Consider the following 23,901-nt stretch of genomic DNA (forward strand, 5'->3'; position numbering starts at 1 on the left):
CGAATGTTTTTTTAATTATTCAAATCGCTTCATCCGTGTTCCCGACATCGTCGACGAAAATTTGTATCCGCACACACACACATACATCCATTTTTTCTAAGGTATTCCAAAATGTTCAGAAGGTTTTGAAACGTGAAGATATATAAAAATTTTCATTTTCTATTTTTTTGCGATTACTATAACTTGCCCTACGGGAAGTTAAATACTTACACCGAAACTTGAGTACTTATTGCTAAAATTAAAAACATCAATTGATAATAATTGATAATTAAGTTATTGCTAAAAACAAATATAACTTTACGTTAAGAAAAAAAACGAGCAAACAACTATATCGGCGGCATTCGAGTTAAAAGGGTTAAAAATAAAAATAAACATATAATATGTAAGAATTAAAAATCTGATGTGTAAATGAAACAATATTACATGGTTAGATAAAAACAGAAAGAGTGCGTGTATTATTATGTTTACTTTTTTCCATAGAGATCGTAACACAAAAATTTAGGTTTTTATTAATTTAATTTGGGATTTATTATATTTTTATTTAACCTTTCCGAATAAGAAGTTTATGCTTTCGCCAGAAAATCCAGAAATTCTAATTTTGTGTTTTCTTGACGTTTCAAGTCATTATGAATCGTTTGAGAACAAATTTGAAAAAAGTATGGATTTTTCAATAATGTGTAATAAAACCATTTATCAAAAATAACTAACGTGTTTAGAAAACTTGAAAAACCTACAATAATTTTTTATGTTATATAAGCCTTGCAGCAACTCGATATACTTCAAAATCACTCATAAATTAATATATTGATTTCCTATTAAGTACGAGGTCTGTTCAAAAAGTACCCGGAATTTTCGTTTTTTCAAAAAAATATTTATTTATTCGTCTACATTAATGTGGTCCCCTTCAAAGTAGTCCCCCCCAGATATAATACACTTATGCCAGCGTTTTTTCCAATTTTCGAAGCACCCTTGATATTCACTTTTTGATATGTCCTTGAGCACTCTCAGCGATTTTCTTCAATCGAGGAAAACCGCCGTCCTTTCATGGGTCTCTTCAACTTTGGGAATAGGAAAAAGTCACACGGAGCCATATCTGGTGAATTTTTGCACTTTGCAACACTTTATTTCATTTTTTACGCAAAATTTAATACAAATTCTTTGACTTTTCAATTCTTCCATTGTAAAAATCGCCGAGCTCAGAAAAACACGTCGAACCTTAGCGACTACCATAGACAAAGTAAACAGTGAATATAGCTGAAAATTTCATCATACTTTAGGGGCATGTATACCAACACAATAAAAAAAAAATTTTGACAATCAGACACTCCAGACCCGCGAAATTTAATTATTAGTAATTCCGGGTACTTTTTGAACACACCTCGTATGTAGATTGTTTACATATGTAGGAAAGTTCATGTAAGTTGCCTTAAGACAAAATGTCACTTACACCTAGTTTTAATATTGAATTACATAAACTTATTGTTAGATTAATTTTTTCGTTATGTATTTTACATTTCAGCACTAACTAAGGAATTTATCTAAAAATAAAAAAGTAACTTTTTCAAAGAAAGAAAGTTGAATGAAATAATAATAAATGCAAGGAAGAAATGTAATAAATGAATTTTATTCAAATTCTCAAAACTTGATAAAGTTGCGCAACATTTTTGACAACGTTTGAATTTATACATCGCGCCAAAATTTGACAAGCAACAGTCGCCATTTCGATTCCCGACAACCATCGAACAACACCGAACGAATCAACCGTACGTCAATAAGACAGCTCCGTGCGTCAAATTCATAACATAAACGATTTGTTCTGGGAGCGGTTTGGTGTGGAAATATTCCAATCTTTTTACACGTGATTAAAATTATTCCATTTACTATTTAGCTAATTAAGTGAATTGTGATTAAAGTGTCGTATTGAATAAACATAATTCAATATACTATAACAGCTGACATTTTTTTTAAAACTAATTTGTTTATATATCAGTGGTGATGCCTAACCCGAACACATTTTTGTACTTCGCGTATGGAAGTAATTTATTAGCGAAAAGAATTCATATTAATAATCCTTCGGCAGTTAGAAAAGACGTTGGAAAGCTATTGGTATGAATGTAACATGAATATATTTTTAAAAAATGCTATTTAAAGCACTTGTGCTATATACACATTATGTATATCTTTAAATGAGTTGTATTATAGTGATTTGTAAAATAGATTGTTGATAAATAATGTATATGAATACATTTTGTAATTTGCATATAAATGATTTTTTTTAATATAAATTATATGGCTTCTGTAGTTATTTAGTTGAAAAATTAATAAAATAAACATAAAAACAACTTCAAAATTATGGTAGTAACGAGTCTGAATCTGATACTAAATTTTTTATTAAACACATTTTTATTATACCTAAACATTTTTTTTTTTAAGTATAGTCAAATAACTGAAGTGCTATAATAAAAGTATAAAATTGAAAGTTAATAAGATTGATGATTTGCAAACTAAATAAAATCTAAATTTAACGAATAAATTTTGATTTGTTAATATTTTTGAAAAACCCCATACAGATTCATGTCATATTTCAATGTTGAATCTTTCGAAGTTTTATTTATTTATGAAGTGTTGATTTCTATAAGGTAACATAATCATTTGATTTTTAAATATTTCTAAAATAACTCAATAAAGTATTTTAATAATTAATATATATCATTTTGATGTTATTATTAAATACATCTTTCAGGATTATTGCTTAGATTTCAATAGATACTCAGAAAAATGGGGAGGTGCGTCTGCCACAGTTGTACCAAAAGTGGGTGAGCATGTTTGGGGTGCTATATGGGAAATCGATAATAAAAATCTTGCAAGCCTTGACAAGTAAGTTTAAGCTTTAACGGAACTTATATTACTTCAATATAAAGTATTATAGAAATGATTCTTTATATAGCGGTAGAAATTAAAATTTGTGTACACATCCTTGACTCATAAATGAGCTTGTTCAGTAATTTTTTTTTTTCATTAGACAGGAAGGTGTACATTTAAACACATACTTTGCTAAAGATGTAAACATCAAAACTAAGAGTGGCGAAAATGTATCGTGCCGAATATATGAGCAAAGTAAACTGCCTGCTCCGTTGCAACCGGGTGAACCTTTTCCAGAAGATAGGAAGCCTAGTTTGATATATCTTGAGACAATTATTCAAGGAGCGTTAGAATCTGGATTACCAGACAGTTATTTAAAAATGCTTAGAAGCATTCCTCATAATGGAAATATTGGAGATGAACAATTACGGAAGGAACTTGGTATATTACTGTCCCACAAAGTTTAGAAAAATGACATATTGAGAAATATGTATAACAATATGAAATGAATCACTGGTACAAGCTTATTTTTATTATGATATTTAAGAATGTCTATTGCAATGTTTATAAATATTTAGCTTAAAATTACAACTAAACTATCAAATTACTTGTTTCTTCGACTTTTTTTTCTTTTTCGGTATAAACTTTGTTATCAAGTTCAATTCAGCCTCATATCCCTTATGCACATGATATGTATATTTACGAAGCCCTAGAGTATCTAACATTTCACTAACAGATTTTTCATTTTTTGCTAATTCTAAGGCTACATCTTCACCTAAAACATCTAACTTAAATCTTGGAATTTTTATTACACTGTGGTCCTCTCCATTAAACTAAAACAAGCATATGTTGTTGGAATGCCACAATCATAATTATAGTAAAAAAAATTTTGAAATATATCACAAACCTTTATCGCTAAATCGAGATTATAGTGGAGATCTACATCAGGCCAACGTTGCTCAAACACACTTTTGTTGTAATCGAATTCATTTTGTTGCATATGTAATAAGAACTATAACAAAAAAAAAATATCAGTATAATCAGTAAATCTGCAATGGTTACTATGAAGATTTTATGATACATTTGCAAATCTTATATTCAAACAAAAATATAATTTCAAATATAATAGAATAACTTACCAAATTCTTAGAACCATAATTTCGTTGAGTCAGCTCTAATCGTGGAACATTTGTAAATCCTGACCATAATTCAGATGCAAAATGTGGAGCCATCGGTGCTAAAAGTAAAATTTGACATCCTAAAGCTCTTTCATACTGCAGTCCTTGAGCAATAACTGGTGGTATAGCCCTCTAGAATTATTTTACTTACATATACATACCACCAATAGTTTTAACCAATATCATTTACTCACTCTTAGTGAATTTGTCAACCCTTGCATTTTAGATATTGCTACACTCAGTTGGTGAGAAGAAATATAATTAAAAGTAGCCCCTGATGCGTAAAAATTTCTAGAGTCAAACAATTTAGTTTCATGCTCTATAAAATCAGGGTCCATAAAATCTACTTCTTTGTAATTTGATCGATGATTGATAAAATCTCGCAATGTCAACCATAACCGTCTTTGCCAGTTTAGGATACCAGGAAATGCTGAAATAACACTTGATTAGTATCTAATCATGTGTTTATTGAAATATATTCATACTAGCTGTAGTCCAATGTCTAAATGATGTAGGTGCAACATCCGCTAAAATTAATAACCTTGTTGTATCAGTCCCATAATCATTAAACATAGCCTGTGGATCAACACCATTTTTTTTAGATTTAGACATCTTTTCCCAAGTCATGATTACAGGTTCATCAGAATTTTTTAAAACTGCTTTGCCTTTTTTCTTATCAATAATGTCAACCTATTAAAAAGATAGGTATTCCATAAGTAGATGTATAGTATGTATATATATATATATATATATATATATATATATATATATTTACAAAAAGTAAAGTGTAACCTGATCCTCTGTGACATACTGGCCAGAGCTCTTTACCCTGAATGATTGTCCCATAACCATTCCTTGAACTAATAATCGTTTGAATGGTTCAGGATGACTCAACAGACCCATAGAATATAAGAAATAACTCATAAATCGTGCATAATACAAATGCAATACAGCTGAAATTAAATTTATATATATAAAAGATATATTTATATACAAATATAAATGCAATTGTGTACCATGTTCTTTTCCACCAATGTATAAATCAACAGGATTAATTTGTTTCGCTTTTGATGCATCAAATGGCTCATTTGGATTTTTATTATCAATATACCTCAAATAATACCATGCTGAATCCACAAATGTATCCATGGTGTCGGTTTCTCTTACAGCAGCACCTAAACATACCGGGCAACTAGTTTTATGCCATTCTGTATTATCTTTCAGTGGAGATGAAGTTTTGTCTAATGCACCACTAATTTTAGGTAATTCTACAGGTAAATCCTTCTCAGGTACAGGTACTAAACCACACTTATCACAATGAACAATAGGAATTGGAGTACCCCAATACCTTTGACGAGATATCAACCAATCCTTCAACTTAGAACTTGTTTCATATCCACCAATTTTCATTTCCAATGCTTTTCTTAACCTATCCTCTTTAATTTGAGCATATTCCTCTCCAGTTTTCATATTATTTATTTCAAATTCAAGCCCTACAGTTTTAGAAAATGTAGCATCTACTTCGGATTCATTTGGTATACCAATATGACAGTCACATTCTGGTGGGTACTCAACTTGATCTGTTATGTATATAGGCAAAAGTTTGCCCGTGAATGGATTCTTAGCCTTGACATGTAGTTTATAAAATCCATTGTTCAGTTTATTGCCTTTCTCCATCTGGTGGAAAATGGAATTTGGAGTAACTGCAATAAATGTCGCTTCATCTATTTTTTCTATATGTTTTGTCCATACAGTCAAAGATTTAATATTGGATGCATTTACTAATTCAAAATCTATTGTATGACCATCACATGTTTCTCACCAATCCAATGTTTCAAATTTTGTGCATTTTAATACCTTTGCTCCGGATCGCCAAGAGCAACCATTGTCATCTACCTGCTCATCTGCAAGTACTGTATTATCAACTGGATCCCAGTTGACCAATGCCTATATTAAGTAATATGAATAAACACACTTACATAATCTTTAGATTTCTTTATATATGTTTGCATATTATTATATTTCTGTAACATTAATGAAGTGCTTACATATTTTCTATAGATTAGTCCTTCTTTGAAAAGCATTAAAAATAAATATTGTGTCCATTTATAATAGTCAGAGCTACATGTTGTAACTTCTCTATCCCAATCAAAAGAGCAACTTAGCTGATACAGTTGTTTCTTCATGTTCTGTATATTTCTTTCAGTCCATGATTTTGCTGAAACATTATGTTCGATTGCAGCATTTTCTGCAGGTAAGCCAAAAGCATCCCAACCAATAGGATGAAGAACCTATAAAAATTAGTCACGCTTCAATTAACATGTTTAAGCTAATAATTTGAATATCTACGAAAAACGTAAGCATCTAAACAATAAGAATACTTTAAAGAAAATTATCATATTTGCCGCAGTAGAAACTACAAGCTAGATCGTGAAAGAGATTTGCTTACATTTTTACCATTCATCCTATAAAAACGAGCCATTGTATCACTTATTGTATATACTCGAACGTGCCCCATGTGAAGCTGTCCAGAAGGATATGGAAACATTGACAAAACATAGTACTTGTCTTTAGTATTATGATCGTCGAAAGGGCGATTATATAATTTAGTACGCCAATGAGACTCAATAGCATGTTTGATATCTATAGATATATCTTCTTTCTAAAATATCATAATAGTTTGCATCCAAATATCAAAATATTTAATCACCCATTTATTTTGTTACCCATAAACCCAATCCAGAACAATACACTCTATGTGACATCCGTAGCGTACATTTTTGTTTAATTAATACTTTATTTAAACAAATATAGGATATTCTTCGAATCATAACAATCAATAACAATATTGGAATAAATAATATTTAACTGTGCAGGTTATGTTCACGCCAATATTACACAAGGTATTTCTTGGTTAAGTTCGCATCTCGGAATGCTGTTTGCTGCCGGTTGCTGCTTTTGATATTCAGTGCTGCCATCTGCCACGATTTATTTATGAATATGAATGTGACATTGACAGCAGAACACATAGTTGTGTAGAACTGTCAAATGAAAATGATCAATGATTGAGTAGACGAAAGCTTTTACGATTAAATGATAATATATTTATTATATATATAAATTTCTGTGTATTGAAAAATGGCTGAAATAGAATGGCCGTGGCAATACAGTTTTCCTCCGTTCTTCACGTAAGTTTCCTCATATGAATAGCAAAAGATTTATATTTACTCAAAACAACCTGTACTTGATTTTCAGTAGTTGTGATAATAATTGTCAAGTATATCCGATATGGACCTTATATATTAATTAGCCATCTTATTTTTGTTAGCATTCAAGTTCATGAAGAGACTAAATCTAGACAAATCACACTATGGAGAAATTTAGTTTTGGAATATTACAAATCCACAAAGCAGAGCACATTAGATGTGGGAGAATCTTTAAATTCTCCCTTATTCAATAATGCAGCAATTGATAGAAAACTATCTCAAGAAGGAATAGTTCTTATTCTAGAAGATCTTGCTAAAACTGGAAATGCAGCTCCTTTAGATAAATTAAAAAATAGGTGGGAGATCTATTGGCATACACTAGAAGAATGGGCTTCAATTTTATATGATTGGGCCCAAGAAAATGGACAAGTAAACACAGTTTTAACTTTGTTTGAACTTGTTTCTGGTGAAGATACCACAAATATGGAGTTTTATGGTCTTGATACTAATGTTCTAATTAAAGCTTTGAGAAAATTAGAATCTGAAAATAAATGTGAACTCATAATGTTTGATGATAATCAAGGCGTGAAGTTTTTTTAATGATTATTTTTAATTTTTATATAATATATTGTGTAATGTGTATAATGTGTTGATAAATTATTTATACTATATTTTTTTATATACTTTAAAATCTAATTGCTCTTTATTTTCAGCAATTAATTTTTTCCACTTATATTCAACTATTCATTAGCACCATCAATTTGATAATGTAACGTATTTTCATTTACCTATTATTTAGCCGAATTTCTGAATCCTTGGATCTAATATTTTAATTTTTAATTCTTCCAAATAGTATTTAGTTAGTTTAGAAATTTCTTTGTTTCATGTTACTATTGAATATTCAATGTCGTTTTCATACTTTAACTGTAGTTGCAATCGATATATTTTTTTCCCAATTATCAACGAAATACAAATGATGCAAAAATTTTAATTAAAATTATTTTGTACAGTATAAAGACTTTAAAAATAAAATCTAAAAAACATCAAAAACATAAAATTTTATAGATTCAAAGCAAAAATTAAATTAACAACATGATTAAAAATCCATCAAATATATTAAACTTTATTTTCATATTGAGCCAATAAGTCTACAGTTTTTTCAATAACACTGTAAATGTAAGGTCTTTCCATCGGATTTAATTTTAGCATAAATGCAATCAAATCATGTATTGCTCCATCATAAGGACCTTCCTCTGGGAATGTAATATTGCCACTAATCACAGCAAGAGCTACACTATCTCCACGCTCATATATTATATCAAATGGTGATTTAAAAAAACACATTGCATATAAAATGCAACCCAAACTCCATATATCAGTTCTTTCATCGACCATACAGTAACTTTCGACATTAAATAACTCTGGGGCTTTATACGGCATTGAACACCTTTCACTGGCCAATTCCTGTAACTTTTGGGCATCCTGCACACCACATATTTTCACTCTGGCTTCTGTTGCAGATCCAAGGTCCATTATAACAGGGGTCATGTCATCTTCAAGACATATATTGGCTGTCTTGAGATCTCGATGAGCCAGCGGCTCTGGGGTTGCTTCATGAAATGCTCTGACACCTTCACAGATACCTAAGAACATTGTTAACAGTTCGTGTTCATTCCAATGATCTTTACGTATTCCTTTTAAATCTAAGTGATGTTGTAGAGTACCTCGTCGATAATAAGGAAGCAACATATATACTTCACTGACTGCATTTATCACAATATCTGCCTGTCCTTTAATATCAGAATCTAATAACTCTATCACATTGATATGATGAATTTTTCTATGAATCTCAATTTCTTTCATGGCAATTTTTTCATCTTCCTTACTGTGACACTTAACTCTTTTCAAAGCGTATTTTTTCTTGGTGTGTTCATTTTGCACTAAATCAACATTACTGAAGCCCCCTTCACCGAGACGATCGAGGACCTTGTATTTACAATTATTAATATGAACTACTTCACGCGAACATAAACAACCCATTTTAAATATGATATTTAGTCCTAAACTATTCATATTATTAAACATATAAATAAAATGAATCTATATAAATTTATTTACATATCGCCTGTTACTTATCTTTACTTTCTAATATTTTTGACAGATAATATCATGGCATACGCGATACGCCTGTCAACTGTCAACGTCACCAAAATATTGAGATACAGTCTGGGAAACTTTTTCGATGAATACGATTTTCCATGAATATTTTCAAATTCATAATATTAAATGTACGTTAGAATCACTCATTGTGACAATTATTTTGTAACAATTAGATTAACAATATGCTTATGAACATAATTTTTTATGTTAATTGAAATTATCATATAATATATTATATCATTTGAAATTTTTTAAATATAAATTATATATCTAGTTTCTTAATTCTTGAAAATTCTAGGATCTATAATTTTCAAACTGGCATTTCATTAGTATTTTGTCAAATCAAATTATATATCTGCATATTTTATTCAAGCATTAATTTCAAAATCAGCGGTTTCACTGATTTCGATGCAATGTCCCAAAATCCTTTGTTAAATGCCGACACGAGATCGAAATTTCAGTTCATTTTCTGTTCAGAACTCAGCCAGGCTAGTGTCAATTTTAGTGGCTATTATTTTGTCTGATTAATTTTTACTGTGTCAAATAAAACACTAAAGTGTAAAGTGTCAAATAAAAAACTAAAGTAAAAATAGAAGTTATTTATTAAAACGCTGGGGTCAACTCCATATATTAATATAATCCTGGGTTATATGAAAGTTGTGAATAATAAATATAAACTAGCTGTAAGTGGAATTCTGTCTTAAGGCAATTAAGGCATTGTGCCTTAAGGCAAATTGCTGGAACTTCCCGTACCAAAAATTATTATATTTTTAAAAACGATTAACATTTTTGAAAAAAATTTACTTTGAAAAAATAAGATTTTTGAGAAACTATAAATTGGACAAAAAATTACTTCCTTTTGAAAAAAATTTTTTTTTCTTTATTTTAACATATTGTGGAAGATATGAACTTTTTTTTAAAGCAATCGTACTGCTTTAACTGCATAGGGACAAAATATAAAGCGCATAAGCGCCGCGTCGCTGTCTAACGCATAAGCATTGGTACGGAACTCAAAGGAATGTTAACAAAATGTATACTTATTGTTAAAATCTCTATAAAATATCTGATAATTTGATGTGCATATGTCTAATGATCAATTTTGACCGCCAAATGGCATTTTTTTTTTTTCATCAGATCTCCGAAACCGCTTGACCTGCCTTTATAAAAATTTGATCGATTCTTCACCTTGTCAATACAAGTAAAATGTTTTTTGAATTATTAAAATCGGACGCTCCGTTCTCTTAAAAACTGAGTTACCGTTTTCGGCACTTTTTGCCCCGTATCTTCGGAACGGCTAGACCTGACTTTGCCAAAAACTAATAATCACGTCTCCTCATCAATACGAATCGAATGTTTTTTGAATTATTCAAATCGGTTGATCAGTGTTCCCGAAATCATCGACGAAAATTTGTATCCGCACATACATACACACACGCACACACACACACACACACACACACACATACATCCATTTTTTCTAAGGTATGCCAAAATATACAGAAACCTTTGAAACGTCGAGAAATGCAAAAATTTTCATTTTCGATTTTTTTGCGATTACTATAACTTGCCCTACGGGAAGTTAATTAATTTGTTGAATAAACACAATTTAAATTTAAACATTTAATACATTAAAAATGTCAATAGATTACCCTAATAAGATACCCCAATAATGAATATATGATAAAGGTCTTAGTGAAAAGTAAACACTTTTATGTACGCCAAGAATTATAAAGGCTTTCAAGATAGTGGACAGATTACAATTTCTTCCGTGTGATTGTGATCGTGCTGGATTGAGTGATAGCAGTTGTTTTTTCTCTAATTGTTTTTGCCCCTTCTTTATACGTGTAAGTAATATATGAAAGGTCATAGAAAAATGTGCGGGAATTCACAATTGTTGACTTTTCAAATATCGCTGGTGCCGATACGGTAAACGACTCGTACAATTATATGCATGCTCGGTTAGGTCTTGAAGAAGGAAGAAAAACAGAGAATTATCTCCTGCCGTGGTTTCCAACCTGAGGGGCGCACAGCTGTTTTCAAAGTACTATTATCGAAAATATACCAAAGATATTGAAATGATACTAATAAATATGAATAAATAACACAGTTACCGCTCTCCCCCAAAACAAGGTGTCGTATTGGGTGCGGCATATGTTTTCTAAAACCATGTTTTCTAATGTATTTTTTACCGCTGGACAAGCAAATAACGCCAAAATTGGGTATTAAATGGCAAATTTAAAAAAATTAAAAAAGGACAAGATCTCCGATATAATAATTCTTTTCCATTATAATTAAAACCTTAATAATTGTTTTAATAATTATAATTTCTGTTGTTTCTTGGCCCCTTTTGCCTTAAAAGACAATTAAGTTTCAATTAAATGATCTATTAAGTACTGTTTTTATAATTTACAAACATATTTACTCCCCATTGCACCTGGAAAAATCTGCAAACATACTTGCATTTTAATATTTCAATGTAAAAAGAGCCAGGAAACGACAGAATTTATAAGATTTTAGTTATTATTATTATTATTTATTTATTTTTTTTACTTTATTTTATCTTTTTATTAACTTCCCGTAGGGTAAGTTATTGTAATCGTCCAAAAATCGAAATTGAAAATTTTTACATTTCTCGACGTTTTAAAGGTTTCTGAACATTTTGGCATACCTCAGAAAAAATGGATGTGTGTGTGTATATGTATGTATGGATACAATTTTTTGTCCAACCGATTTGAATGGTTCAAAAAAAATTCGATTCTTATTGATAGGGAGATGTGCTGATTAGTTTATGGCAATGGCAGGTCCAGTCGTTTCGGAGATACGGAGCAAAGAGTGCAGAAAATAGAAATCGAGTTTTTGGGAGATCAGAGCATCCGATTTGAATGATCCAAAAAACATTCAATTCTTAATGACGGGGAGAAGTGGTGATTAGTTTTTCGCAAAGGCAGGTCCAGCGGTTTCGGAGATACAGAGCTAAATGTGCAAAAAATGGCAGTTTTTGGGAGAACTAAACGTCCGATTTGAATGATTCAAAGAACTTTCCGTTTGTTTTAGCAAAATAATTGCTTTTGGAAAAAAAATTGTATAACTTTTTTTCATTTTTTTTAAAAATATTTTTTTTTGTATATAGAAAATAATTCAGATTTTAATTGTAATTCTGACTTAAGTTCTAATATACTTTGAACAAATATTTTCAACTTTGCAATTCAGTTTATATCATTCTTATAAATATTCGACAATGTTACAGTATTTATATTTATATTAAAGTATTTATATTCATATAGTATTTATATTTATATTTATATAATAATGTATTTGAAAACATTTAATATTCCTTGAACATTTCGATACGGTACGGAAAGTTCCAGCAATTTGCCTTAAGGCACGATGCCATACACTCCACTAGTTTTTATTTATTTGATATAATTCGTACATACTACATCTCAGTCAGACAATTGTTCTGGTATAAGAGATCACAGCAATTATAACAAAAATAAATCTAAATTTTATGTAACAGACTTACACTAAGACATCTATATATTTTTACTTATTACTATTATATACACAGAACGCTTGCGTACATACATACGTTTTTATACTTAATTGTAATTAATATTTTAACAGAACAGAAGAAATATAGTATTTAAAATAATTAAATTAGTTATCATGCTGAAGAATTACTTGATCGGATATTAAGTCGTTTTTTTAATTTTTTTCGATTTTTTGACATATAACCCCCAATTTTGACTTCAGATTTGTGTTCAGCTTATAATAAGTAAATAAGATAATATAAGTAAAAGAAATATGGTAAACATATTGTAACGACAATTGGTATTGTCGTCAAAGGGTTGCACAACCCTCAGTGCAAATGTACTCCCCCACCTACTTCTACTGGGGTTCCTGCAATATAAGGTAACATCCTTAAGGTATTAAGAAATGTAACATCCTCCGAGGAGGTCGGTCGGGTCCAGGCGCGACTATGACAGTGGACAGTGGCGTAACTATAGGGTGGCGTGGGTGGCAAAATGCCACTGGCCCCCGACCTAAGGGGGCCCCGGCCCAGGAAACCGCGGACTCAGAAATACATTTTTACATTGTACATAAATTTTATTTCACTAGAAACTTATATTTTATATTTTTAAGTTCAAAGTCGGAGTTAATTATTCAACCAAGCTTGCATCGAACTTACATTCGGCCGAATATTTAGTTAATTAAAACCAAAGCAGTCGCCGCTGCACAGCGAAAGTATTGTGTTTTATCTTTTATGCCATAAAGATGGATCTGCATTGGAAAATTTTTAGTTTATATAATATGATATCCAGAATTAATTAATGAATTTATTATCTTATATATAAAAATGGACCGCAAAATGTGTTGGTAAGCGCATAGCTCAACAACGCCTGGACCAATTTGGCCAATTCTTTTTTTAAAATGTTCGTTCATGTCCAAGGCTGGTTCTTACGGCGAAAAAAAATCGAATAATTGCCGGGAAAATCCTAAAAACGGTCCTTTTCTTTTTTAATCGAGTAGGCAACGAAATTTGTAGAAAAAACAATGATCTATGTCATGACATTTTATGTAGTTTTTGATAATCTAATTTTTAATATATTTATATAAACATAGAAATATCTTTCTATTAATTAACGAGCTATATTGGCAGCCAAAAACATTGATGTAAATGAATTAAATTTCAAAATTCAAGAACAAATTAGAGGCGAATCAGTTGATTCGGCAACTAACCAAGACGATCCACCGGAGTTTTTAAACTCGCTGGATTTGCTAGGATTGTCACCTCACAATCTTCAATTAAAGGTTGGATCGGAAATTATAATGTTGCAAAATATCGACCAACCGCGCCTTTGCAACGGCACAAGGTTAGCGATAAAAAAACTACCAAACAACGTGATGGAAGCTACTATATTGAAAGGATAGTATAAAGCATAAGATGTTCTCGCACCGTGCATCCCAATGTTTCCGACTGATGTGCCATTTGAGATTACACGACTACAGTTTCCAGAGCGTTTATGGTATTATTAAGTGTTTGTGGTATTAATTTGGAAAATCCATGTTTCTCACATAGAAAAATGTTTGTTGTCTGTTCCCGTATTGGAAAACCATCAGATTTGTTTGTCTATGCGCCCGGTAATCAAACCAAAAACATCGTTTATCACAAAGCACTACGATGAAAATTGAACTGAATTTTGAATTATGATTTGCATGATTAAAATTACATACTTTTTATTTAACTATTCTTAATTCACACCGAATTATTACCAGGGTGACGGTTCTGTTCTTGATAATTTTTTGCAAAGAATAGAAAAAAGGTAGAAACAAAACACCGCCACATTACAAATTTTTTTGACAGGACAAAGTTTGTCGGGTCGGCTAGTTGTATATATAATAATTTATACTTTATTGACTTTTAAAATAAAAGACGAACACGTGAGTAGCGTGCCTTCGCGAGGTCTCGTATCAAAATTTGTTTGGGGGCCCGCTTAAGAAGAAATTTTTTATCATCAAATATAAAAATACATAAAATTAGAAGAATAGTTATTTATCATTCTAATTATTTTTCTATCTAATTTTCTATAATTTTCTGATTTTTTCATAAATGATTTCAGATTAAAATATTCTCACCTTATCCTTTTTCAAAAAGCTGAATTATAAAGCGATCTTTAGATTTTCTGAAGTTTCTGTCTCTAGGAACAATAGTGACAGGACTGGTAGACTTTTCTGTCCAAAATTTTTTCATATTTTTTTTAGTTTTAATTTTGAATATCATCATATTCGTGAAGTACATACAAAAAATTAAAATCTTTTTCAAATATTTTGCAGCAGAAATAAACTCTCATAAAAGCATTAGCTTACGAGTTGAAGTTCAATACCTCTCAATAACAATAGAAAATGCTAACTACGTCCAAGTTATTTAAACTTTTATAAATCATTGTTTTGCTTTAGAGTTTTCATCAATTTCTTCTTGCGCTCGTTGGGCTTCCCTGGCGCGGTGACCCCGTATTTTTGATACGGCTGATAAGGCGGTAGCTACGCCCCTGCTCAATATTCAAAGAATACATTATTGTTATAGTTAAATGTCATTTAATATTAATCATTTAACGGCTACGTGCATGAGTTGCATGTACATATATACAATAAAGTCATTCATTATATTCAATCTAAGCCTTTACTAAAAAAAGAGCTATTTTAGGTTTTTTATCGCAAAAATACAAACATTATTTTTGGTTTTGAAAATTAAAAGTTTACTTTCAGAAGCAGATTATACTTCTGACATGTGGACTCCGACAAGTCTCTTTCTTAATTCTATTTATTATAATCCATTGTTGCAAGCCTAATTTCAACACATTCTAAACAAAAGGATTTTAATTCGTTTTAGAACACATCCACTGGTTCCTTCATATCTTTTCGCGTTTTCTTTAAACAGTTTATAAATTTTTAATTATTTTGGCCATGATATAATGATGGAATATTTTATCAAGATTTGAATCTAATAACGAAATAACATTAAAAATATTTAAGCCTACTAGATGTACACGACGTTCTGATGCCATTCTTGCTTTAAAACTCCGTTTTGTTGAAATCCAATATTAAACTATTTCACATAAAAAGAAGTTTGCAAATTACAATTATTTTATTATTGGTTTTCGATTGTAATATTCTACTACTATCGACGCAGCATCTAAAGCGCTATACAATTTTATCGAGTATTGGACATTATTATTAAACAAATTAAATCTTGTTTCTTTCGATGAATTAATATGTTCTAAATATCAGTATTTTGCTACAATAGAAGTTTTCAATTATACTGATCTATTAATTAAAAACTCTATTTCAAAACTCTATATTAAACTTTAGAAATATCAGAAATTCAGAATAAACAAATTCTAAAATCATAATTTAATAGATCAGTAGGGTAGGGCGGGGCTAGTTGAGCAAATTTTTACTTAAACGGATGTAGCTCCTCAATGAAAAGTCTCAATAAATTGCTATACGGCTTAATGGATTTGTTGTTTATCGCTTAACAAAAGTGTTAATACTATTTTTTGGTAATTAGTAAAATTTAAAAGCTACAGCTGTTTAAATGCAAAAAGTCAAGTAAGCTCAATATACCCCATAGGTGGGGCAAGTTGAGCACTAAGAAAGTGTAATGAAATTATAGGTTCAATGTCGATTAGGGATGAAATAAAATAAGTTTTTAATAACCAGTTTTATATTTATAGTCTTTATTGACAGAGAAAACAAAACTTATAATAATTTGCTTTGAATAATTAACCAAAAGTAGTAACAAAACAATATCGTATTTTAGGTATTATTTTACCATTATATTTAGTATTTTTGTTTAAAATCATTATTTTTTTATATTATTACTCGTAGACTTAGCTTAAATCTTAAAAATAATAATTAATTTCTGGAAGTTAATGGTAATTGTCTTAGTGACAGAACAAGTTTAGCAACTATGCTCAACTAACCCCAACTCGGAATTTCAAAATAAAAGTGAGTTTATAAAAGAAACGTGAGAATTATACCCAGAATCTCTGTGCATATCAAAAGTACTATAATTATATGGAAGAATAACATTTACTTGATTAAAAATAAATAACATTTGACTAAACCAAACGAAAACTCGTGATGAATGACTTTTTTACTTTTTGGTCTCAAAATAAACAAAGCGCCCGTGAGCCTAACTCATTTGTCCAGGGCCACTAGCGATCGCGGGATGTTTATTTCTCCTAAACCTCTATCTTTTCGCCATATAATGCCTGAACGGACGGTGAATAGTTTTCGAGATATTTCGATTGCTCAACTTGCCCCTATGCTCAACTAGCCCCGCCCTACCCTAACATAAAAAAACTTTTGTTCAGATTCTGAACTATTTGCTATGGAAATTTAGTTATCAATCAACTTTTACGCAACTGAAAGCAATAATAAAAGATATTATTTAGTAAATAGCTTATTGAACATTTCATTTTGAATATGTGCAGGGTTATTTCAAGAAGAAGCTAGATGACAAATGTCTTCATCTTCGTTAAAAAAATCGTACAAAAGGTATTGAATTGGATTGGATTGCCGAGAAAATGAATACTTTTCAATACTGTTTTCAATCAGGGGTATTGTTTAAATCATAAATTTTCATAAAGATTGAACGTCACTACTTAATCAATAAAATTAATTACAGTAAAAAAAGAAATTGTTAATAGAAGATTAGGTAATAATTAAATTTAAGAAAGTTTTTTTTAAATTTTTATTAAAAAAATATAATACGTTTTATTTTAATTTCCATTAATTCTAACGTTGAAAATATTCACCAAAATTTCATGATTGATTTTCAAGAAAAATAAAGTTTTATGTATTTTTTGTTATTTTTATATAATTGCAACTAAATTATAATTATAACTTTAAATCAATACTTTACTTTTCTACCTTTTGTATAATTTCATAATTTAAAGCCATAAAATATAAATTAGTCGAAGTTGGTTTGCTAATTGTGATAAAATTCATTAAAAATTGTTTTATCCAGTAATATTAACGTTTATTAAACAAAATTACATAAATTTAAAATTGAGTACCAAGATAGGGCCCCATCGGAAGACTTTGCCACGGGCCCCGCAGGGTCTAGTTACGCCACTGTCTCTGGACTCGCTTTGTGTATAATGGTGTGTGTGTTGTGCCAGGAGAGGAGAACCCGTTCCAGCAAAGGTCAGATGTATTGTTTAGAAGTTATTCCCTCCGTATAGTATACTCCGATACTCCGTTAGTATAGTAATTAATAAGAATTTATCAGTACGTTAGAGTTTAGGCAGAGGGCATGACAGTACGTAGGTACTGTCATGCCATCACACCTGTAATATTAAAGTAATGACCTGCCTCTGCCAAAAACTAAACACAACTTCTCCCAATCATTACAAATTGAATGTTTTTTGGAACATTCAAATCGTTTACTTCGTTCTCTCAAAACCTGGATTTCTATTTTATGCACTCTTTGCTTCGTATAATAAACTAATCAGCACATCTCTCTATTAATAGGAATCGAATGTTTTTTGAACATGAACGAAAAAATGCGGACACAAAAAAAAAACACACACATCCATTTTTTCTGAGATATGCCAAAATGTTCAGAAACCTTGAAAACGTGAAGATATGCAAAAAATTTCATTTTCGATTTTCTGCCCATTTCTATAACTACTCTACGGGAAGTTAATTATAATATCCTTTGAGTATTTATGAAATTAAAATATCAAAAAAATGAAGGAGTACGTAAACATTTTTTTAGGAACAGGACGGTGCGGTACGAAAAGGTTGGAAACCACTCATACATAAAGGGAGCAGATCACTATTTTGAATATAACTGATAACTTATTATATTAATAAAGATTTTAATTTTGATAGCTTAATTACATGTATAGCATACTTTACTTGAGATGGATATATTTCATATTATAGAATAAATTAATTTTATTAATTTTATTAATTTCATGGTATATTGTTTTATAACATACCATGAAAAAATCATGTTTCGCATAACAAACTTTCTTTTAGAACATGAGCATGTTATTCATGGTACCACGGCATACAGTTGTCATTGTCAAATTTTCTTTTATTTTTACAGGCTAATTCTTGAAACCTTGTCAATCGAAAAAGGTATTTCTTTTCTGAACATTAGCTCTGGAAGCGGCTATTTAAGTACCTCGGCTAGTTTATTGATAGAGGAAGGAGTGAACCATGGCATTAAGCTTGATACAGATGTTATGATACATTTCCGAGTCTGCATAAAGATTTTTTTAAAGAAAACATTGCCACTGTACGATGTCAAGTTCAACTCAGTGAAAAGTTTTCTTAATTTTGAATTATTAATTTAACATGTGCTTAATTACAAATCTTTCTGAACTTGATAGATTGATGGACTGACGATATATTATAATGGATCTCACCTGTACTTAGTCCATCGCCTCACCACTGAGGTTTTTGAACACACGCTCATTTTAACTATGCAAAGCTCGCATTTGAGACTTGCTGGAGCCCGAAGCTCGCCAGCGCTAAATGAAGTCTGGCGAGTATACGCCAAACGCTGCGCGGGAATTGCGGACGTTGCAATATAATAAATTGAACGTGATGCCAATTCCAGAAGGTACTCGTAATCTTATATTTAGTATTTTTAGTTAATGTGCCTAAATGGCAGAAAGTTGTCTATTAACTCTCTTACTCGTTTATTAATGGTTTCGAAATCTTTTCTCATCTTTATTTATGAACCTATTGGGTCCGTTTAGTGGTGCAAAATAATAAAAGTAATGTTATTGATAAGAGGTCAATTTTTAGGTTATTGATAAAAGGTCAAATTGATGCAAACGTATATTTTTATAGAATTTTATCAAAATAATGTTTGCAATGAATTCTCAAACATATGGGAGGGAGAGCTATGTAAAGACCATAAGCTGGAAGGGTTTTCAAATGTATAGAAATGAAATATAAGTAGAGCTTACAATACCGGAGTTTTAGAAATATTTACAATTAAAAAATATATTTTATATTTTCAATTTTCTTTTTCATTCTGTTGTATCTTGTGGTGTATAGATTATTTGCGCTTGTTTGAACCCCGTAGGGCAAGTTATAGTAATCGCAAAAAATCGAAAATGAAAATTTTTATATATCTTTACATTTCAGAGGTTTCTGAATATTTTTGCATACCTTAGAAAAAATTGATGTATGTGTGTGTGTATGTGTATGTGCGTGTATGTGTGTGTGTATTCGAATACAAATTTTCGTCGACGATTTTGGGGACACGGATAAAGCGATTTGAATAATTCAAAAAACACTCGATTTGTATTGATGGGGGGGCATGCTGATTAGTTTTTGGCGAAGACAGGTCTAGCTGTTCCGAAGATATGGGCAAAAATTGCCAAAAACGGTAACTCAGTTTTTAAGAGAACAGAGCGTCCGATTTGAATAATTCAAAAAACATTTTACTTGTATTAACAAGATGAAGAACTGATCAAATTTTCATGAAAGCAGGTTTTGGAGATCTAGTAAAAAAAGTAAAAAAAATGCCATTTGGTGGTCAAAAATGATCATTAGACATATGCACATCAAATTATCAGATATTTAGTTTTAACAATAAGTATAAATTTTGTTTACATTCCTATGGGTTCCGTACCAATGTTTACCCGTCAGACGGCGAACCGGCGCTTACGCGGTTCGATATTTCGTCTCTATGCAGTTAAAACAGTACGATTGCTTTGAAAAAAGTTCAGAATTTCCAAAATATTTCAAAATAAATTTTTCTTCAAAAAGTCTTTTTTTTTCAAAAAAAGTATTTTTTTGTCAAAAATTTATAGTTTCTCAAAAATCTAAATTTTTTCAGAGTAAATTTTTTTCAAAAATGTTAATCTTTTTAAAAAAAATAATTTTTGGTACGGGAAGTTCCAGCAATTTGTCTTAAGGCACGATGCCATGCGCCCCACTATTAACTTCCCATAGGGCAAGTTATAGTAATCGCAAAAAAATCGAAAATGAAAATTTTTGCATTTCTCGACGTTTCAAAGGTTTCTGAATATTTTGGCATACCTTAGAAAAAATGGATGTATGTGTGTGTGTGTATGTGTGTGTGTGTGTGTGTGTGTGTGCGTGTGTGTATGTATGTGCGGATACAAATTTTCGTCGACGATTTCGGGAACACCGATCAACCGATTTGAATAATTCAAAAAACATTTGATTCGTATCGATAAGGAGACGTGCTGATTAGTTTTTGGCGAAGTCAGGTCTAACCGTTCCGAAGATACGGGGCAAAAAGTGCCGAAAACGGTAACTCAGTTTTTAAGAGAACGGAGCGTCCGATTTTAATAATTCAAAAAACATTTTACTTGTATTGACAAGGTGAAGAACCGATCAAATTTTCATGAAGGCAGGTCTAGCGGTTTCGGAGATCTAATGAAAAAAGTAAAAAAAAATGCCATTTGGCGGTCAAAAATGATCATTAGACATATGCACATCAAATTATCAGATATTTTATAGAGATTTTAACAATAAGTATAATTTTGGTTTACATTCCTATGGGTTCCGTACCAATGTTTATGTGTTAGACGTCGACGCGGCGCTTACTCGCGGTTTGATATTTCGTCTTTATGCAGCTAAAGCAGTAAGATTGCTTTGAAAAAAGTGTAGATCTTTCAAAATATGTCAAAATAAAGAAAACATTTTTTTTTTCAAAAAAAAACATTAAAAAAAAAATTTTTTTTCAAAAAAAAGTAATTTTTTGTCTAATAGTTTGTCAAAAATCCTATTTTTTCGAAGTAAATTTTTTTCAAAAATGTTAATCGTTGTTAAAAAAATAATAATTTTTGGTACGGGAAGTTCCAGCAATTTGCCTTAAGGCACGATGCCTTAATTGCCTTAAGACAGAATTCCACTTACAGCTAGTTTTATTTTTAGTAGTTGCGGCCTCCGACTCTATTCGCATGCAATTTAACATAAAGGTTAAAGCATATCTAATGTATGTGTATTTAATCTAAAATAACCTACATATAATTTATCAATATTAATGGAAATTTGAATATTGAATAAAATGGAACTCGCATGTCCTTTAATTAATTTATTTTTCCAATCGTTACTGTTAAGGGGGCGTCTATCAAGCACGTGAGGTTTTTAAGGGAAGAGGGGGTTTGACAAAAAATCACGGAATATCACGTGGGGGAGGGGTATAGTAAAATATCACGTGTATTTATTTTTGAACTTTTTTTTAAAAGTTCAAACATTTTCAATAAAAATTCAGAAATTTTACAGTTTTTTCACGTAACTAAAAATACACGTGATGTTTGGTGGGGGAGGGGGGTAATTTTGAATATCACCAAGGGAGAGGGAAGTCCAAAAATCCCTGAAAACTCGCTCACGTGATTATTGGACGCCCCCTAAGTAAAAAAGCATTAAAATGTGTATTTTTAGAAATTAATATTATATATAAGAATATATTTAAAATTTATAAAAGATTTCGGATTAAGATAAGTAACAAAAACCAGAAAAAACTAAATAAACCAATTCAGTTTTTGGATAAGATAGTTGGATAAGATAGTACAGCTGGATGAGATAAGATGAAATGAAATAAGATAATTTCATTTCTAAAGTAAAAGTTACGCCCAATTACATGAGCTGCTTGTCAAAAAAACTTCAATCAAAATCGATCCAGCCGTTTCGGAGATTAGACCAAACGAAAAAGCAGACAAAAATTTAAGAAAATATCAATTTGGTATATGTACCATATTTACATTCATGTATTAATCATTGATTATCAATAATATGTATATGTAATAATCAATGATCAATTTTATATCTCCTGTAAAAAGTAACGAACCGTATTGCATTCCCTAGTTATAGTAATATAAGTTATAGCAATATAATATAAAGTTATATATATATATATATATATATATATATATATAATATACAAATTTATATATAAAATGTATAAATATTTTAGATTTGCGGAGCATATGAATTTTTTTTGAACTCTCCTTGGATGATATATTAAAGAAAATACTTGGTGTCAAAATTGTATGGGATTAATACGAGATACTTATAATTATTCCCATTTTTGCATGTTACTACAACAATTATTTGTACTTGAAATTTAATTATACTATATTTATATGAATTGTTCCAAATCAAGTTAGATATTTAATAAATATGAATTTTAAAACCTTTCTTCTAATTTAGACTAGATAGCTTATATTAAAAATCTTTGACAGAACGCAGATCGCAGGCGGAACATGTATCAATAGTTAATTTTTTGTCAAAATTTTGCTAAAATATTTAACTACCTTATTGTTAATACGGCTACCAGAATTAGATTCATGAATATCTACATCTTCTAATGTGCTTTAAATTCTTTTAACGTGATATAGTCTTTTTCTAGACTAGGTGAAACAAAATAGTTTACCTATTGAAAGCATACAATTATATTATTTCTGTGTTTTTTAAAAACATATATATATATTATATAACATATATAATTAAAACAGGTTATATTCAACAATTTATAAATATATTATTGACAATATTTATAATATTTTGTTAGAAGTTATGTTCATAAATAGAATTGAATATTCTATTTTACTTATGATTTTTCATGTAGCACCTTCTATTTTTTTGAATTAATATTGTTCTTTATGAAATTATAATAATGTTCACTGGAGCACTTAGATCATGAATAAGTTTATTCCAATAATTTATTTATTTGCTCATATTTTTGAATTCATCTCTTTTTAACTTCTTAAATTATTACACTTCTTTATGGATATAAATTTTCATTCAGAATGTTTATAATTTGTGTAAGAAAGAAATATAATCCATATTTTTTTCTATTTCATTCTTATCCTAATCAGACTTGCAAAAACTGTTTTTGCTGGGACACCTCGAATTCATCCTTTCTAAATGAATTGAATTATTAAGTAGAATATTCATAATTTGAAGGAAATAGAAATGCAGAGCAGGAA

General features: G+C 30.0%; 4 protein-coding genes across 4 annotated transcripts; 2 read left to right on the top strand and 2 right to left on the bottom strand.

Moving 5' to 3' along the window:
- The first annotated feature begins 1,787 nt into the window (after positions 1 to 1,787).
- LOC113377177 (gamma-glutamylcyclotransferase-like) lies at positions 1,788 to 3,431 on the top strand. Its single transcript, XM_026617401.1, has 3 exons — positions 1,788 to 2,106; positions 2,744 to 2,877; positions 3,023 to 3,431. Exons 1-3 carry the CDS (start codon positions 1,996 to 1,998, stop codon positions 3,327 to 3,329), a joined length of 552 nt encoding a protein of 183 aa, XP_026473186.1. The 5' UTR covers positions 1,788 to 1,995; the 3' UTR covers positions 3,330 to 3,431.
- On the bottom strand, positions 3,380 to 6,955 carry LOC113375612 (probable leucine--tRNA ligase, mitochondrial). The gene is made up of 11 exons (XM_026615543.1): positions 6,767 to 6,955; positions 6,490 to 6,702; positions 6,089 to 6,331; positions 5,888 to 5,987; positions 5,057 to 5,833; positions 4,833 to 4,993; positions 4,526 to 4,730; positions 4,235 to 4,470; positions 4,002 to 4,172; positions 3,770 to 3,874; positions 3,380 to 3,695 (listed from the first exon to the last, which is right to left on the bottom strand). Exons 1-11 carry the CDS (start codon positions 6,869 to 6,871, stop codon positions 3,462 to 3,464), a joined length of 2,550 nt encoding a protein of 849 aa, XP_026471328.1. The 5' UTR covers positions 6,872 to 6,955; the 3' UTR covers positions 3,380 to 3,461.
- Positions 6,956 to 7,076: 121 nt separating this feature from the next.
- On the top strand, positions 7,077 to 7,846 carry LOC113377178 (vacuolar protein-sorting-associated protein 25-like). Its single transcript, XM_026617402.1, has 2 exons — positions 7,077 to 7,228; positions 7,369 to 7,846. Exons 1-2 carry the CDS (start codon positions 7,179 to 7,181, stop codon positions 7,844 to 7,846), a joined length of 528 nt encoding a protein of 175 aa, XP_026473187.1. The 5' UTR covers positions 7,077 to 7,178.
- A 516-nt stretch (positions 7,847 to 8,362) lies between these two features.
- On the bottom strand, positions 8,363 to 9,415 carry LOC113377176 (serine/threonine-protein kinase 16-like). The gene has a single exon (XM_026617400.1). The coding sequence runs from the start codon at positions 9,329 to 9,331 to the stop codon at positions 8,363 to 8,365; it is 969 nt and encodes a 322-aa protein (XP_026473185.1). The 5' UTR covers positions 9,332 to 9,415.
- Between the last annotated feature and the right edge of the window lie 14,486 nt (positions 9,416 to 23,901).

Source organism: Ctenocephalides felis, unplaced genomic scaffold, assembly GCF_003426905.1.
Source record: "Ctenocephalides felis isolate EL2017-DRISC unplaced genomic scaffold, ASM342690v1 CF-g0.4_SCAFFOLD_01886, whole genome shotgun sequence".
Lineage (NCBI taxonomy): Eukaryota > Metazoa > Arthropoda > Insecta > Siphonaptera > Pulicidae > Ctenocephalides > Ctenocephalides felis.